General features: G+C 41.1%; 4 protein-coding genes across 7 annotated transcripts; 1 reads left to right on the top strand and 3 right to left on the bottom strand.

Moving 5' to 3' along the window:
* Positions 1 to 63: 63 nt before the first annotated feature.
* On the bottom strand, positions 64 to 1,948 carry SmydA-6 (SET and MYND domain containing, arthropod-specific, member 6). The gene is made up of 4 exons (XM_064681803.1): positions 1,730 to 1,948; positions 1,549 to 1,677; positions 352 to 1,474; positions 64 to 293 (listed from the first exon to the last, which is right to left on the bottom strand). The coding sequence occupies exons 1-4, from the start codon at positions 1,792 to 1,794 to the stop codon at positions 123 to 125; spliced, it is 1,488 nt and encodes a 495-aa protein (XP_064537873.1). The 5' UTR covers positions 1,795 to 1,948; the 3' UTR covers positions 64 to 122.
* Positions 1,949 to 2,397: 449 nt separating this feature from the next.
* On the bottom strand, positions 2,398 to 4,437 carry SmydA-7 (SET and MYND domain containing, arthropod-specific, member 7). Its single transcript, XM_064682081.1, has 3 exons — positions 4,174 to 4,437; positions 2,841 to 4,104; positions 2,398 to 2,773 (listed from the first exon to the last, which is right to left on the bottom strand). Exons 1-3 carry the CDS (start codon positions 4,224 to 4,226, stop codon positions 2,621 to 2,623), a joined length of 1,470 nt encoding a protein of 489 aa, XP_064538151.1. The 5' UTR covers positions 4,227 to 4,437; the 3' UTR covers positions 2,398 to 2,620.
* An 857-nt stretch (positions 4,438 to 5,294) lies between these two features.
* On the bottom strand, positions 5,295 to 9,566 carry dmpd (F-box protein dmpd). Its single transcript, XM_064682078.1, has 6 exons — positions 9,381 to 9,566; positions 8,816 to 9,165; positions 7,354 to 7,602; positions 7,090 to 7,288; positions 6,716 to 7,023; positions 5,295 to 6,361 (listed from the first exon to the last, which is right to left on the bottom strand). Exons 2-6 carry the CDS (start codon positions 9,062 to 9,064, stop codon positions 5,633 to 5,635), a joined length of 1,734 nt encoding a protein of 577 aa, XP_064538148.1. The 5' UTR covers positions 9,065 to 9,165; positions 9,381 to 9,566; the 3' UTR covers positions 5,295 to 5,632.
* Positions 9,567 to 9,697: 131 nt separating this feature from the next.
* On the top strand, positions 9,698 to 16,341 carry RN-tre (Related to the N terminus of tre oncogene). 4 transcript variants are annotated; one of them, XM_064682077.1, is made up of 7 exons: positions 9,700 to 9,843; positions 10,525 to 10,870; positions 11,341 to 12,022; positions 12,089 to 12,471; positions 12,536 to 12,600; positions 15,481 to 15,586; positions 15,650 to 16,341. In XM_064682077.1, exons 2-7 carry the CDS (start codon positions 10,689 to 10,691, stop codon positions 15,714 to 15,716), a joined length of 1,485 nt encoding a protein of 494 aa, XP_064538147.1. In that variant the 5' UTR covers positions 9,700 to 9,843; positions 10,525 to 10,688; the 3' UTR covers positions 15,717 to 16,341. The 4 variants fall into 4 exon arrangements, with proteins under 4 accessions (XP_064538145.1, XP_064538144.1, XP_064538147.1 ...); XM_064682075.1 differs by lacking the exons at positions 15,481 to 15,586; positions 15,650 to 16,341 and adding an exon at positions 13,855 to 15,125 and having other exon boundaries at positions 9,698 to 9,843; positions 10,546 to 10,870; XM_064682074.1 differs by lacking the exons at positions 15,481 to 15,586; positions 15,650 to 16,341 and adding an exon at positions 13,855 to 15,125 and having other exon boundaries at positions 9,699 to 9,843.
* Positions 16,342 to 16,655: the final 314 nt, after the last annotated feature.

The raw sequence follows: 16,655 nt of genomic DNA, 5'->3' as shown, positions 1-16,655 counted from the left end.
ACATCAACTAAGTACCAAGTACTCGATTTTTACGCCAACGGAAGTGCCATTCAAATTGCAATATTTTGAAATAAAACAAACAGTTTGTTTAATTCAAACGAATATTTGGAAAACACGTTGTTTTAAATAACAACATCGTCATTTGGCTGCTGTAGCATTTTCATATCATTTTGAAGCTCCTTCAATTCTCTAAGCATATTACGTGCCAGTTGACCCTCCGGTGTGGAAATAGGTTCATAAAGTAGCATTCGTAGCGATTCTCGCGTCATTATCTCAGTCTGCTGCAGTTCTGCCTGTTTTATTTATAATTTTGGAACTTTATGTTAAACAAAAATATAATATGATACCTACCAACAAATCCGCAGCGTCATGTTCCTGTTCACTGTACAATTTCCGTCCGAGCTCCGCTTGAGTGTTGGCAAGCTCGTACAAGGCAATCGCCTTCAACCTGGATATGCCCGGCGCCACAACCTTTAGGACCAGCAATATCTCCTGGCACAAACGTATCTTTCGCTCGTAGACCTTACGACTGGGTCGATGTGCCATGTTCTGTAGGATTTGTCGCAATATGGACGCTATATTCTGCTTAAGATCAAGCATAATATAGTGATTGCCATGCAACAGACGCCCCAGCTTGGCCAGCAACAGCTCCAGCCGATAAATATCTTCGCGTGCATGGAAAACCTCCTCCTTAGCGCGTTCCAGCACATTGGCCACAAACTCGGGCTTCAGCGTATGCTCGGCATTGAGCAGACATTGCCACAGACCAGACTCCGGCTGTAGCACAACATAGCCGCCAGTACAGTGGGAACAGACAAAGCTGCTCATATGCGTGCCCAGCTCAGTGGGATCTGTGCAGCGGGCACACTGACAATCAAAGCATTTGCCCGTCTTAAGTATGCGACGCCGCTCATCGGTGCCCAGCAGGATGTCCGTGTAACAGTTGTACAAAATTTCGCCAGCGGCTATAATACGATTCGCATAGAGCTTGATGCGTCGCTCCTCATCAATTGCTGTCACCAGATTGGGCAGACAACTGTGGGCAAAGAGAGCGGCAGTCATGTAAACACCGCGCATGGCACCACCCGACTCCGGCGCACGGATCTCAAAGCCATTAATATCCGCAATCGCCAGCAGACGCTGCAGCAGCTCCTCATCGATCTCCGCGCCATTGCGCAACTGCAGCAGCAGCCCGGAGACCTGCAGCGGCTCAAACACCTCCGCCCGATAGCTGCGCCAGATGTCCGTGTCGCGTCGCCGGGCTAGATGTGCCTCCAACTGCAGCAGTTGCTCATAGTGTGACCTTTTCTCGGCATGCTCCCGCAGCAGCAAATACTTCAGTGCACTGCAGACTTCTGTGTGCGCCTGCAGCTGTTCCACCTGCTGCTCCTGCAGCTGCAACTCAGCCAGACGCCTGCAGTCCGGCCCATAGTGCTCCACACAGTCTGCGCACAGTGGCATTAGACGGCACTTGCTGGCAACTCCCCGAGCAGCAAAAGATTTAACTTAATGAGCAGCTGTTTATGATAAGGGAAGTCATGAACCTACCCGCAAAATGACGACGTCAGCTGGTGGCAGTTGCAACAACGCCGATCCCCATTGTTGGCCAGCAGCAGCACGGGCTGCTCCAGCAGCACCGTTTCGCCAGCCTTAATATTGGTGGCGGCAACCACATATCTACCATATAAATGGTTAATCAATAGCTACTCCTTTGAGTGGGTGCACCCACCTGCCCAGCGTTTCGTTCTGCTTCACTTCACATTTCTTGGCAAAGTCATCCGTTACCGCAGCCATTCTAAAGGTTTTCCTTGTTGCTGTTGCTTTGGGCCAAGAATTGCATCTGCTGTCGCCAATTAGCACTCGTATACTGAGGCCCGATATTGTCTCGAACGATACGAGTTTATTTTAGATTCATTTATATTTGAAAGCAATTCTTTATTTATTTTACTCTATTGAGTGATTATTCGGTCCATTTCCCGCAGCTCTCGGGCTATGCGCTTTTGTTTTGCCGCTGGCTGTTGAACCTGCTCTGGGCACGTTCAGGGACAATGCACTAGAAACTCGAATGCCAAATCACTTATATTTCGGCGTGATTCAATTGTGTGCCCTATAAATTCCTTAAAACTCCTTCGACAAATTTTTTTGGTTCGTCTTTTTAAAGTAGGTTGTAAATTTGTAAATTAAAAATGTTTTCCATACAAAAAACTATTTTTTACGGATAATTCCAAAGCTTCTTCCGCTTTAAACAGTTGTCAAAGAAATATCGGTTGCAACGGTAACATGCAGAAAAAAAAAGGTTAAAACATTTGTTTACATTTTTTATTTAACATTGTCTGTTTGTAATCGTACTATGCCAAATTTGTACATGTTTGATTGAAAACAATTCTATTTTGGTTCAGCAAAAAATAGAGAATTGTTGATTCTATAAAGCTACTCGAAGGGGTTTCTACAAGAAATTATAACCACATCTGGTCAAAATAGTTTGTTGTTTGAAAAGTATGGAATAATTATAGGGAGTACACAAAAATTGTTCGCCTAAACGACATGTCCGCTCAAAGGAGCTGTCCGTGTGTAGGACTTTCACTATAGTTGTATTACACAAATAAATTCCAATTGCGAATTAATGTTTTCCATATTTCATCAAATCAGATTCAATGCGTTCCAGCTCCATGCCAATACGGTCGGTTAAAAAACCTTCCGCCGAATTCTCCGGCTCAAACTGCAGCAAATCCAACGCTTCCTTGGCCACCGAGCGCGCACGTGTTAGCTGCGCCTATTAGAATGAGAGGATTCGGTAGGATTTAACCAGATTCCATATGAGTAGATTTTAGCTCACTTACCACATACTCCTTTTTGTTAACATCGCCCTCGGCAAACTGCAGTTCGGTTAGTTCCACAAAGGCCAGCAGGTACTCGAAGAGCGCTATGGCATAAAGCTTGGAGAGGCCAGGCACAACAGCGCGACAAACGGGCAGCAGATCGCCACAGAGCTCCACGCGGCGTGCCAGAAGTTTCTTGCAGGGATCATTCAGGGAATTCATTAGAGCTGCCGCACGCAAAATGCTGGCAATATTCTGCTTAATGTCCAGCAACAGAAAATGATTAGGATGTAGAAGCTGTTTGTGCTGGTCGAGTAGAGTCTCATAGGCGCTCAGCTCGCCCTTGGCCTCAACCAGGGCGCTGCCCACCTCGGCCAGCAGCTCGTGCACATCGCCGGCTGGAATGACAGCGCCACAGCTCGCATTGAGGCAGCGCCAATCGCCGCTGCCGCTCAGCTCGCAAACGGCATAGCCATCGGGGCAGTCTCTGCATTTCATGCTGCTCATGTGGGTGTTCAGCTCGGTGGCATCCAGGCAACGCGTACATGCGCACTCCTTGTGCCGACTCAGACGCAGCTGATGCTGACGCTGACTGGTGCCCATCAGTGGATTCGTGTAGGATGTGTAAATGATGTCGCCACTCTCAAGAGGCACTGCAGCATATAGCTTCATGTTGAACTGCTCATCGAGAGCCACCACCGTGTTGGGCACACAGCTATGCGGCAAACTGGCGCCGCGCACATAAACGCCCTTCAGTGTGTCTCCGTCTCGAGCGGTCACCTCGTAAGCGTTGTTGTCAATGCGTATGCAATGGGCGTGCAGCACTTCCGCTGTCAACTGCTGGTCGGAAAATGCCTGTGGCAGGCCACTGGACATTATGGGACGCACCACCAGCTCCTCACGCTCTTGCCACATGCCGTCCTCATTGCGATAATCCTCCAATTTGACTGTTGTGTCCAACAGCGTCTGGCACAGCGCACGCTGTTCCGGCTGCTCCAGCAACAAGAGGAGCTTCAACAGCGCACAGATGCCATAATTCTTAACCAGTAAGTCCTTGCTAATACGACTGCCAGCACCGCTGGCAAAGAATTCGCATTCGAACGCATCATGTTCGGTGCAATCCATGCATAACGGATACACCTGACACTTGCGGCACATGACATACGATTCCTGCAGGCATTGGGCGCATTTTAGCTGACCGCATTCCCAATGCGGCGCCACCAGCAGCGGTCGCTCGTCCAGCAGCGTTTCGCCTGCCTCAATGCTCATGCTGGCCACCAGATGCCTGCAAAATGATGTACATAAAATTCAATATATTTATTTATGCAATGTTTGTCTAACACAATTCCAGCACCTGCCCAGCTGCTCATCGTAGACATCGTTCAGTTTTTCGCTGTAATCTTGCATTTGCCTCGATTACGTGTTGTCCGCCTGCAAAAGCAACAAGACAAAGCGTTTAAATATTTTTTTTGGTAATTTTTTTTTACGGTAATGCGCGCTGTGCTCGACCAAAAGCGAGCGCTAAGAGTGACTGCCAGCCGCGTTAGTTGGAGTCGACAATTATAAATATATCAGGAGATTAGTTTGCTCTCTCGACTGGTAGCCGACCCTACCAGAATATTTTCTTCGACTGCGTCGCTTTGCTAAGTACTTTGGCTAATTGCGTGCCTTACGCACACATGGTCGATTATTTTTAGTTAGTTGCCTCTTTAGCAACCGCGACTGCCCAATTTTCTCTTTATTGGGCGCGTATTTTCATATATTTTATGTGTTTTCAATTTGCCCAATAGATATCGATAATTAACTGTTTAAACAAAAAGGAGTTATCGCAATCGATGAAGGCGACTCACTTGTATATCGGCTTTTAATATAACCGCTCTTAACTCTCTTAGGTGGCAGCGCTGTCATTTTTTGAAGTTTGTGTTCCGCATTAGTTCAGATTTTACGATTAAGTGAAACAACATTTAAAAACGCACCGAAATGTTGATTGCGTGCCCTAAGTGCAATTCTATGTAAAAGAAAGAGTTCTATTTCGTTTTTCACTAGCAATAAATATCGTATTTCGTGTGGCAACGCTTACGTACGTTTTCTAATTGGGCTCTGGAGTAGTTGAAAATACATCAAAAATTTGTATCCATTGTAATTTTCTGATGAAGAGCTAAAGAACAGCATTCAAAATATTTATGACACTTGTGCAAGAGTTATGCAAAGATGGAGCTCTCGGCACTTTAATCTTTTCCCTAAGAAGTTCAAAGACATTGCATTTGATTTTGTATGCGTTAAAGTTTTATTTAAAATATTTCTTTGCCATTTCTTTTCATGATTTTTTTTTTGTTTTTTTTTTTCACACCTTCCTTAATTTGTTGTGTGTATGTGTGTGTGGCTACTAATATTAAAAATTATTTTTCTTTTAAATTATTATTATCGCTTTTGCTCTGTCTATACTTCCAAACTACATACAAGTTGCTGTGTATATGTGTTTCAAAATGATTTTATATTTTGCTTGTGGCTGTGGTTGTGTGTAGAACATACAGATACATTTTGTAAATGGTAATAATAATAATAATAATGATAATCAATGTTCGTAAAAGATATACATGTACATATAGGTAACTACATATGTATGTATATATATTTAATTTGATTCCTCTGTTGTTTTTTTTTAACACTACAGCGCTCACACAGGCACAGACACACACACAAGCCTTTTGCTGCACTGTGCGTGTGTTGTGCGTGTGTGCGACTTTTATATGTAAATATATGTTTATGTATAAGTAAGTAGTAAAAAATTTAATTTGTATATGTTTTTATGCTTATTTACTGCGTTTGCCATGTGCATTTAAACACCTATTGGCCTTTTGTACTCTACGTGCCTTCTTCGCCTCCACCTGCTCCACGAGAACCAAGTTGCTCGCGGACTCCGTCGCCCCCACAGCCAGCAATGATGCGTCGCCATTGTTTGGCTGCTGCAGCAACTGTTGCACACTGGCTGGTGGCATCCCATTGCTATTGTCTGGCACCATTGCCAGCTTCATGGACACTGGACTTACGATGACGCCGCTGCGTTGATGATTGCCATAAAAGAGTTTTGTCGAATAGCCACAGCTGGCGCTTGTTGTTTGCTGGGCAACAGCTTTTGAATAAGACGGTGTCGCATTGGACGCAATTGCATTGGACGTTGCAGCGATTTCGGTGTCCACCGTTGCCGCATATTTGCGTTTCTGATTCTTGGCGGCCGTGTTGACGGCCAACAGCTTGGCTGTGGTGCTTTCGTCTGGAAAGGCAAACGATTTGTCAACAGACACAGCCAGCTCACAGCCGCTCGCATGGCCTTCACCCGCGCTATCCACATCGGCTTCTGGATCGGTCTCATCGTTGATAATGATTATGTTTCCAGGATCGACACCCTGATTGACCAGCGCCTGCAAATCCTCGGGCGGCAGTACTGGTGCCACCTTCTGATTGCACGAGCTGCACACTGACGATATGGCGGGGCTCTTTGAGCGCCAAAATTGTAACTCGGTTTTGCACTTGTTGAGCTCCTGCAAATGTGAAAAACATATATACATATATACTATATAATAATATATATATAGTAACAGCTATTATCACAAGTATTCAGTAATTGTGTTAATGTTAACTCTTTAATAGAACTTTCGTTCGGACAACCTTTCATTAAATTTTTCACCCTGGTATGGGGAAAGATCAGTTTAAAATGCATTTTCCAAATCTCTGGGAGAATTCGTATTCGTTTCCCGTGCAAAGCAAAGCATAAGCGTTGCAAAAATTAAGCTCCAACGATTTGGTCAGTCATTCGATCGTGATAAATGATTTTACATATACATAGCTAGTAGAGATTCTGGAATCTGTTCGAGTTTATTAACTAACTAACTCACCTGCAACAATGTGGAAAATTTGCGTGCCATTTCCTCATTCTTTTTGTCATTTTCGTCCAGGCGGTTTGCATATTCGAGCGTCTGTTTCTGGTGCTCCGCCAATAGATTTTGCTGCTCCGCGAGCTGTTTGCTCTGCTCAGCGGCCTTGCGCTTGCAGGTGCGGAGCTCGGTGCGCAGCACCGATAGCTGATTATTGTACATCTTCATGCCCTGTTTGATCTTGCGTATGCCCTTACGCAAAACCATGTGGTTTTGAGGTGGTGAGTTATTCGAACTGTCTGAGAGATCCGAGCTAATAGCCAAGGCAGCTGGAACAGAGAGATGCTGTTTAATAAGCAACTAAAAATATTTTAATTTTCAAAATTAAAACTTACGCCGCTTTGTGGTAGCGGGCAATTGAAAGAAGTCCTTGTTGAAATACGCCAGCCCCGGCAGAGTGGGCTCAATACGATCCTTAAAGTACTCCATGGCCATGGTCGAGAGATCAAAGAGTTCATCGGTGACGCGATAAGGACGCTGCAAACGCGGCGTAATACTGATATAGTTTAAAATCGAGTGCACCTCATCAAGTATCTGCGAAAAAAATTTGAATAAGACCATGAAATAACTAATTGACACCGACTACAAGCTACACTTACGGCACCCGGAAAGAAACAGCAATGGCCACGCTCGATGTGTTTGCCCATCGACATTTGGAGCAATGAGAGGCGCATATAGCATGTCTCGATGATGTCGCATTCGCAGGCCAACGGATGCTGGCGGCGTGCCGATTCCCGACGCGGCATGCTCGACTTGATCGACTGGAAGCGATTGAAAGTCGTCTTAATTTGCCTGGCGAAAGCCACATTTAGCATATTCATGCAAATGTCGTTCATGCGATTGGACACCTGCGAATTTCAGAAAAATGAACAGTTTATATTACTTTTGAGTTAATAATTGGTTTTAAATAATAGGGTAACGCCAGCAGCATCCCGCATCCGAAATAAGAGAGCATCTCAAAAATATATCAGATTACATTTAGCTACCTACTGCACTGAGGTACATAATATACATATATACACATACACACACATGCATACTTTGCCATACACACACATAGGCAAACAGACAGGCATGAACACAAAATCAAATGCATGACAAAAAACCAAGAAAAAACATAGAGATGAGCGCGTGAGATACACCGCATACTATCACGAATTGTTTGTTTTAGAGATTATTAGTATTGTGCCGTTTAGTTTCCTGCTATCAGATTTCATTGATTGCTTTTGAAAGACCCACCGAAAACTTATCAAGCAATTAAACAATTTTGCATATTAAAAGGCTATTGTGAAGCCACAGTGAACGCCCAGTATTTGGAACTTTCTCTGTCTATAAATTATCATTAACATTACTTTACGTTCTGCAGTTAGACTACATTGTTATATAGCGTCTATAGGAATTATCAGTCGAAAGTATTGCTTTTTATGTTAAAACTTCAACAAAAACTTGTTTCACAGTTGCTATTTGCGTGTTTTTCTATGCTTCCCAGAACACGAGGAAGATCTCGGACTTTTATATCGTACGGCTTCATGTTAAAAAGTGACTTTTTATGAAATTTTTTCTCAAGATATAACAATTTGTTTTGCTTTATATTTGAACCAGTTAGTATTTATTAATACTAATAGCATATCCCATAGGAGAAAATTGTATGAAAAGGTAATTTGCGAGCGATTACTGTACTGAAAATGAGTATTTATTTACTGGTTTATTCCAATAAGAACAAAGTTAAATATTTTTAGTATTTTTGATTATGAATCCTTTATATTTGGTTAGTCTATTTCTTGTCTACCTGTACACGCACAAACATGAATCGTGTCCGTTCGTGTCACGGCACGCGGTCAACTCCGTAGCGACTTTTCAGTGGTAAAAATAATAAATATTACAACAACAAGTACAAGTGCATTCAGGTAGTGAAATAATATGCCCCTGCCCCTCAGTCCACCTTTAGCTACATACTTAGCCAAACACGACCCACGCGCATTCTACTTACATTTTGCAAATTGCTTTTTATTGATTAAATAATGAAAACCCCAAAATACCCCGCTCTCTTTAGCCACTTACCAATCTCAAATTGCTGATTTTCTTATAATCCAAATAGCCGAGTGTTTTGATGATCAGCTCCGTGGGCAAGTCCAAAAACTGTAAAACGGGCGCCGCCGCACCCGCTGCCGACGAGCAGGTGGCAACCTGCTGCTGATTTTGATGCTGATAGTGTGTGGTGCGACGCACCACCGTGGCACGGGTGGATGTTGGCGTCTCATCGAAGCCGGCGCCACCAGCATTGCCGCACATTTGGCGCGTTGAGACCATGCCGATCGAACAACAGCAAACGCAGTCGTTAATCTCTAAAGAGTTTGTGGCACGGCTCGAAGTGTTTGGGGACAGGCTGTATCCGCTTTGATGGACAAATGCTGCAACCGTGGGCGAATACGGGCAAATGCTAGTTAATTGCGGTTTTTGATTTCGATTATCAACTGATTGACAATCGACCGATGACAAGCATCATTCAAAACATGTACCCAAACTACACATCCAGCTCGTTTGAACGAGTGTGTGTGTACAGCGCAAAGCAGTGGAAACTCTGAGAGCAATTTGCTACGCACTTTGGGCATAGCGTTTTTCTTACCCGTTTTATTCAATGGAATTATTGTGTGTGCATTGTTTTTCGTATGTTTTGTAATGTGCGTACGCGTTTAGTGCACAGCACAACACTTTTTGGATGAATTTGAGACGTTTTCATGGACTTTTTACACAATTTTTTCGACCAGCACAATTAAAACTACATACACGCAAAAAAAATGGTCGAAGACGTACGAACCAGCTATCAAAGCTATCGATAATAGTTAGGTTTGTGTATCGAGCTGGTTCAGCGCGACTAGTGTTGCCGTACTGTGACGCGCGCCAAATGCTAAACCTTTGACATGCTCTGGCAACGCTGGTTGATGTTAATAAACAGTAGTCTGCTAAGTGGGGGCAGTCAGTTCTGTTAAGTCAAATCTCGCTCAACATGCAGGCTGAAAAAAACAGTAAACGTGCTCATTTTTATTAATTGAACACAAATTGTACATAAATTATAACAAAATTAAATGGTAATAAGCGCAATTTTTGACACAACGGCATAATAGCCAAAATAGCAAAAAACTATAAAACAGTGAAAGCACCAGAACAAAACGCTATGCGTTTGTGTATGTGTGTGAGTGCATGTCTGTATGTAAGCGTAGTGAGTGTTGACAAAAATAAAATAAAAAAGTCCGAGCAAAATCAAAACAGGAAGTGTATACAAGATAAAAACAAGGAGACCAATTTTAGTGAAAACAAATATACATAAAACAATTGTAAAAGTTGCTGCATCAAAAAACCAAACCACGCTTGCTTGATCATTTGATGTGGGGGCGTTTTTCTTTTTCTAAGTAACTTTTTGTAGTATATTGTTGTTGTTTTACAGTTGATGCCGCTTCAGGGACGCTTTTAAATATTATTGAATATCACGTCATTTGGCAACGCTAACGCGCTCTCCCTCTCTCTCGCTCACTCTCTCTCTCTGTTATTGTTGTTGTTGCTGCATATTTAAAAAGCAAAACACACGCACACATGCAACAAACTTTTTAATTGCAGTGAAATCGAAGACTTGCATTTAAATGAATGTACAAAACTTACTGTTGATTGGTGTGTATGTGTGTCTGTGTGTGTGACTGTGTGCATACTAGAGTTCGTTTTCATATGTTAATGCTGGTATTTTTTTATTGTTGGCTTTTATCTTAAAACAAAAGTTTCGCGCTATCGCCAAACAGCAGCAGCCGCTCCCATTCAACATTCTTGCCAAGCACACACAAACACCAAACGGAGCCATAACGGAGAACGACAACAACCACAAGCGGAATAGCAGCAGCAGTAAAAGCAGCAATTGGATGCCGATTGCTTGCCCACGCCCACAATGACAGCCGCTCCGCCCGCCCATGATAATGGCGAACAGCAGCAGCAGCAACATGCATTAGTTAAACGCGCCGAAGATGAACGCGAGGACATATTCAAGCGCTATGATTTGGGCCTGGATCCCAATAATGTCGTCGACTCCTGGGAGAATCCCACATTTGAAATCTATCATATAACCGACAAGTAAGTGGTAGTATCTTTATGCCGTTTATACGCTAAAACTTATTGTGGCATGATCTGTGTGCTATATGACAGCGCAACATGATAGATAAAAAACTGTTAGACCCTTCAATTGGACCAGATCTGTAGGGTAGCAAAAGAGGGCGTATTGAGCATTAAAGTGTTCAATAACATCAGAAACATTATTGGTAAATGCAGTTTGTAGAGCTGCCACACTGTCTAAAATGCAATTCTAAAGTAAATATGTTCAATTTGGACACATTTTTAAATGTAAGATCAACTGTTAAATAGTGCTTCCTAGATTATCTTAGCCGTAAGGCAATATCTTATATACGTTGGAATGTATAAAAAGCTCAGGTGCTAGAAATTTGTATTCCTGATGAAATCGTTTGCTACTTGGTATCTTATCAGTTGCAATGACACTGAAAATTACGAACTAAACGTTTTTTAATATCTATTTGGTTTTTTTTTAGGTACGGCTTCATGCATGACTCCCGCCTGCCATCGTCACGCGACTCCCAGGAAGTGCAACGCACAAGGATCGAATTGGAGCGCGATAAAAAATGGGTTAAAATGCTGAATCACTGGCCGCCGCCACAAGAGAAATTGCATAAGCGCGTATACAAGGGAATACCGGATCGGATGCGCTGGCCGGCGTGGAAACAGCTGCTCAATGTCCAGCATTCGATGGAAACCAATGCGGGCGTCTATATGCGCATGCTGCAAATGGCCAAACAGAATGCGACTGAGACGCGCCAAATCGATGCGGACGTGAATCGTCAGTTTCGTGACAATCTGGCCTATCGGGAACGCTATAGCGTCAAGCAATGCTCCCTGTTTAATGTGCTGAACGCTTACAGCATTTACAATTCGGAGCTTGGCTATTGTCAGGGCATGGCGTGTGTGGCGGGCGTATTGTTGCTCTACATGCAGGAGGAAGAGGCATTTTGGGCACTCAATACGCTCATCACGGATCGTAAATATGGCATGCATGGGCTGTTCATTGAGGGTTTTCCAAAGCTGACACGCTTCATCGAGCATCATGATCGTATATTGTCCAAGATAATGCGTAAACTGCACAAGCATTTTATGAAACACAATGTGGATGCGCTTCTCTATGCCATCAAGTGGTTCTTTGTGGTCTTTGTGGAGCGAGTGAGTTAACTGATGTCAATGCCAATGCGTGTTCCATTTAATTGAAGTCGTCCCTTTGTATTATAGGTGCCGTTTAGTCTTAGTTTACGCGTGTGGGATATTTTTCTGCTGGACGGCGACCGTGTTATATTGGCCATGGCCGTGACCATACTCTATCTACACAAGGATGAGCTGTTGCGCCTCAAGGATATGGATGGTATTATTGAATACTTGCAGGTGAAGCTGCACAAGAATTTTGGTTACAATGACGATGATGCCATTCAGGCGCTGGAGCGCGTTATGAAAAAGCTGAAGGATCTGAAACTCGATGTACCTCCGCCAGCGAAATCCAATGAGTTTCCAACACGACCACTGGGCATGTTTGTGGAGGCGGATCGTGAGAAAAAAACCGGTCGCCGACGTGACTATACCGATACGGAAAAGCAAGTCTTAACCGATGTGATATCAAGGTTGAACATTCGCACTCTAATGATGTCTAAACAGTTATTAATATTTTCTTTTATATTCTGATAGACAAGAACAAAACGCAATTGAGGTACAATCTACAGTGTCCTATGAGACATCCGAATGCGCAACTGGTGAGTTAGCTTTATTATATCTTTATTATGGCACAACTACTAAACTTCACTGTCTTAATATACACCCTTACTAACGCTTGCTTCTGTACTAAAATAACAATATGAAGCTTATCAATTTATACAATAATATAAACAGCACTTGATTATAATTTTTAGTGTGTGTGGTGCAAGCTTATAAATCGGAATTTATGTATATAATTAGAAAGAAAAAAAAATTATATTGTATTACATACCTTATACGTATTATAGATTTACAATCGTTTTACTTATGTACAAAGTTTCTTTATTTGTATATTTTGTTGAGCTTAAGGCATATGTACTTATTGTTTTACGTCTGTTATAGAGTTCCAATTTTTGTAAATATGAGTTTATTTATTATTTGGTTTGTTGTGATGGCATATACATTCATAAATTTGTTTACATCAGCTTTACTGGAGGCTTGATTTTTAATGATCGTCATAGATAAGCAGTCATAACAACGTCATCATCGGCAATCTCTATAGGCCATATATGTATACATTGTTTATGCGTCAACTTAAGCGGTCGTATCGAATTTTTTCTTTGTGAATTGAAAGAAAAAACCATGATATCTGTCCATAAAGTTTCTTCAAGTTATATACATATATCTGTATAAAGAGGTAATACCTACATAAAGCAACGTCTGTTTGAATTCGCTGGTCATTTCAAAGGTTTTCTTTAATTGTTTGGATTGAACTTTAACCCACAAATTGCGACAAGCTTGAAAAAAAAAGTTGCATTAAGTCAGCGTCGCAAAGTTCTTTGACCCGTTTGAATTAATATGTTGCAGCAGCCGGGCATATGTTATATTTTGTGCGGTTGTGGGCTATATTTATATATATTACCCTAGGCAGCGGCTTATTGTTAGAGTTCTGGTATTTGCGGGCACTTAACTTAAAACTGTACATACGAAAGACGGAGAGATAAGCGATATCAATTATATGTGTAAATATTTAAAAGCTGAAGCAAAATGCGCCGAGTCACGCTTATATTAAATATGCGTCCAGTTCACAAACATGTCATTCGATATAATGTTCCATCCCAATCACATTTTGTCTAACATTGTCCGCTCCATATGTATCACACGCATTTCTCCAATTAAAAACGCTTCTCAATGTCTGCGCGGGAATGTCTCTTGGGATCTTGTGATAACTGTATGTGGCGTCTCTCCAATTTAAAACTAAAAACCAATCCAAAAAAAAAAAAAAACAACTGCCTAATCTCTATTGTTCGTAGGTGATGCGTATTCAATGAAAACCTATCAAAGTATGACTAGTTTAGCCACCTCACCGGCGATAAGTAGATGTTCGCTCTATAGCAATGGCTCTGTGATCACCGGCCCCGAAGACAGTCGCAGCCAGAGCGTTAACAATCTCAACTATATCTGGCAGCAGAAGCAGCAGCACCATCTTCATTATATGCAGCACACCTCAGCCGATAGATTATCAAACCAGCGGCACAGCTATTGTAGCGAAAGCGATAGTCGCAATCGTCTTGATCTGGACAGAGCGCTAGAGGCGCTGCAAGGCCAGCAGCTGCAGATGCAGCTCGAGAATCAGCATCATCAGCAGACACAGCCAGCAGCACACAACGTACGCAACCTGATGCAGAATGGAGCTGATAAACCACAGGAGAAGTTATTAAACAATGCTGTTAATCATAATGATAAAAATTATGTTCATAATGTTGTCGATGATGTTGATGACGATAATGATGATGCGCTGAGCGTGGAGAATACGCGTCTTTAGTCTGTTTATTTCTTCTATCTATATGTCGTAGCTTTTAAGTTCAAATTTGTACTTGAATTTATTCCCCTTATTGATTTGCCGTTGCTCAACTTGAATGTTATGCCAATTAATTAGTTGAAGAAAAAAATTAATATAATTAGCTTTAATTTTCGTACAACATTTGGCTATCAAAATTGTTGCCTAGCACATATTGTTAAACGTAATTTTTGTCTAAAGTCAACGTTTTGTATTTAGAGTACGATTTCTCAAACAATACTGATATTACTTACATATTATAGAAATCAGTCATATATATTCCACAAACAAAAACAAAACAAAACCAACAAAAACTGATAATTCCTAAGATACCAACGATTCCAGCAATTCGTACAACGATTTTCAATGCACAATCCAACTAAACTAACTTAATCTATTAACTACTCTTTATATACACATATATAAGAATATATATTTATTAATGCTCCCCACACTCCTTGTTATAACCTAAACCTTATATAGAACAAAACATGTATGTATGCAATTGCATATACAAAATTATATTTCTGCCTAAATTTAGGTTTGCATTTATATATAAATTTTGTGCTACTTAAAACACACACACAAGCACTCAAACATTAGTTTATGTTCAAGTTAAAGCCAAATTCATAATGTAGTAGCTCTAGCAAAACCTTATATAGACATATATAATCTATATATATATATATAATATACTAGTTAAATGCCACACGAAAATAAATATCTATGATTTTTTGTACTGAACATATGATTTCTTTTTGCTAGTTATTGTTTTATCACACTTGCATGTTTTCAAACCTAGACCAAACTATTGCAGCTCATATTTGATAAATAACAATTTAAAAAAAAACCAATCATTTTATTTTGCACAACACAACATACACTAACAATTTTAACCAAAATTCGTCAACTCAACTAAATGCAAATTCTTTTTCAAAATACACAAAAAAATAAAAATAATATAAATAAAAATCTACAATGCATTGGGAAACGCAACAATTGGGAAACAAACAACAATCTTTCTATACAAATTGGCAAACGTTGAAACGTCTAAATATATTATACAAACAAAAAAATAAACAAAAACATAAACTATTAGTTACGCTTACTGTTCCCGAGGATTCGCACTCAATACGAAGTTCGCTTGCAGGTACTTCAGTTGCCTCGCACGGCTCATCGGAGACAATGTCGCTGGAGGACAATAAGTGAGTACATTTTTTTACACTTTAAATATTTATATACTAATTGGGTTTGTATTCTGATTGCAGCATTCATTTAAAAACAGCCAATATGCTGCAAAATGCTCCACAACGCGAGCTGCTGCTGGGCACCTGACGTCAGCTGCCGCCGGCATCCAACGCGATGTCCGCAGCGGCAGCCAATAGCCAAACAGCAGCAATCATAACAGCAACAACCACAGCAACAATAACAAGCACTGCAACAATCACAGCAACAGCCAGAAACACAGCCACACCGCCGCCAGTGCCGCCGCGCTCGCCATTGGCGCTGGGATGATTAGCCAGGACGACGCCGACGTCGACACCCATAAGGACGCAGAGCACAGCCGTTAAGCAGTTCTAATTGTGTTCAACGTCGTCGTTGTCCTGTACCTAGTTTTAAGATTTGTCGCCTTGCCACTAAAAAAAAAAACAAACAAAAAAATCAAACAAAAAGAACGAAAGAGCAGCCAAAAAAAGTTTCGCAAATTTCAAGTTCTTGTTCTTGACAAAATTGTTCGCTAAATCAATTATTCGGCAAATATTTTTGTTACATATTCTTTGTACATAAATACTTAACAAAGTGTGCTTGTAAAGAAACTTTGTGCTTATTTGCGTGAAGGACTTTTAAACAGAGCCAAAAACTGACAAGGGCCAACTGCCCGAAACAAAAATAAAAAAAACAAAAAACTTTAAAAACAAAGCAATCGAGAATTAAATGCAACAAATATTTGTTGTAGCAAGAGCAACTCGTATTTAATACAAAACTAAAAATAATATATTTAAAACCAATCATCAATTGCATATTGAACAACAATATAGCTATAGAAATAAAAATATATATATTAATAAATTATAGTTATTATAGACATGTTGTAAATTGTACTTGTATATACGTACCAAACAAAATACAAAGCAACGTTAAAAAAAATACAAAACAAAAAATAAAAAGTTACGTCCATGAAATATATAACAAGTGCTACCAAATATAAGCAAGTGAGTTGATAAATAACAAGAGCTAACGAATGATTATGATTATGATTATCTATATGTATAG

Source organism: Drosophila montana, unplaced genomic scaffold (genome assembly GCF_035044405.1).
Source record: "Drosophila montana isolate Dmon_TW-CO22-7 unplaced genomic scaffold, ASM3504440v1 contig_2438_1, whole genome shotgun sequence".
Classification (NCBI taxonomy): Eukaryota; Metazoa; Arthropoda; class Insecta; order Diptera; family Drosophilidae; genus Drosophila; species Drosophila montana.
This window is presented reverse-complemented; position numbering and strand designations above follow the sequence as displayed.

Coding starts and splice junctions, on each gene's coding strand:
- SmydA-6 (XM_064681803.1), bottom strand. CDS start 1,794: ATGGCTGCGGTAACGGATGACTTTGCCAAGAAATGTGAAGTGAAGCAG. Junction 1,678..1,729: donor CAGAACGAAACGCTGGGCAG/GTGGGTGCACCC, acceptor TTTATATGGTAG/ATATGTGGTTGCCGCCACCA. Junction 1,475..1,548: donor CTGACGTCGTCATTTTGCGG/GTAGGTTCATGA, acceptor GGGAGTTGCCAG/CAAGTGCCGTCTAATGCCAC.
- SmydA-7 (XM_064682081.1), bottom strand. CDS start 4,226: ATGCAAGATTACAGCGAAAAACTGAACGATGTCTACGATGAGCAGCTG. Junction 4,105..4,173: donor TACGATGAGCAGCTGGGCAG/GTGCTGGAATTG, acceptor ATCATTTTGCAG/GCATCTGGTGGCCAGCATGA. Junction 2,774..2,840: donor TTAACAAAAAGGAGTATGTG/GTAAGTGAGCTA, acceptor TCATTCTAATAG/GCGCAGCTAACACGTGCGCG.
- dmpd (XM_064682078.1), bottom strand. CDS start 9,064: ATGGTCTCAACGCGCCAAATGTGCGGCAATGCTGGTGGCGCCGGCTTC. Junction 7,289..7,353: donor GCTGTTTCTTTCCGGGTGCC/GTAAGTGTAGCT, acceptor TTTTTTTCGCAG/ATACTTGATGAGGTGCACTC. Junction 6,362..6,715: donor AATTTTCCACATTGTTGCAG/GTGAGTTAGTTA, acceptor TCACATTTGCAG/GAGCTCAACAAGTGCAAAAC.
- RN-tre (XM_064682075.1), top strand. CDS start 10,689: ATGACAGCCGCTCCGCCCGCCCATGATAATGGCGAACAGCAGCAGCAG. Junction 12,023..12,088: donor TTGTGGTCTTTGTGGAGCGA/GTGAGTTAACTG, acceptor TTTGTATTATAG/GTGCCGTTTAGTCTTAGTTT. Junction 12,601..13,854: donor GACATCCGAATGCGCAACTG/GTGAGTTAGCTT, acceptor TATTGTTCGTAG/GTGATGCGTATTCAATGAAA.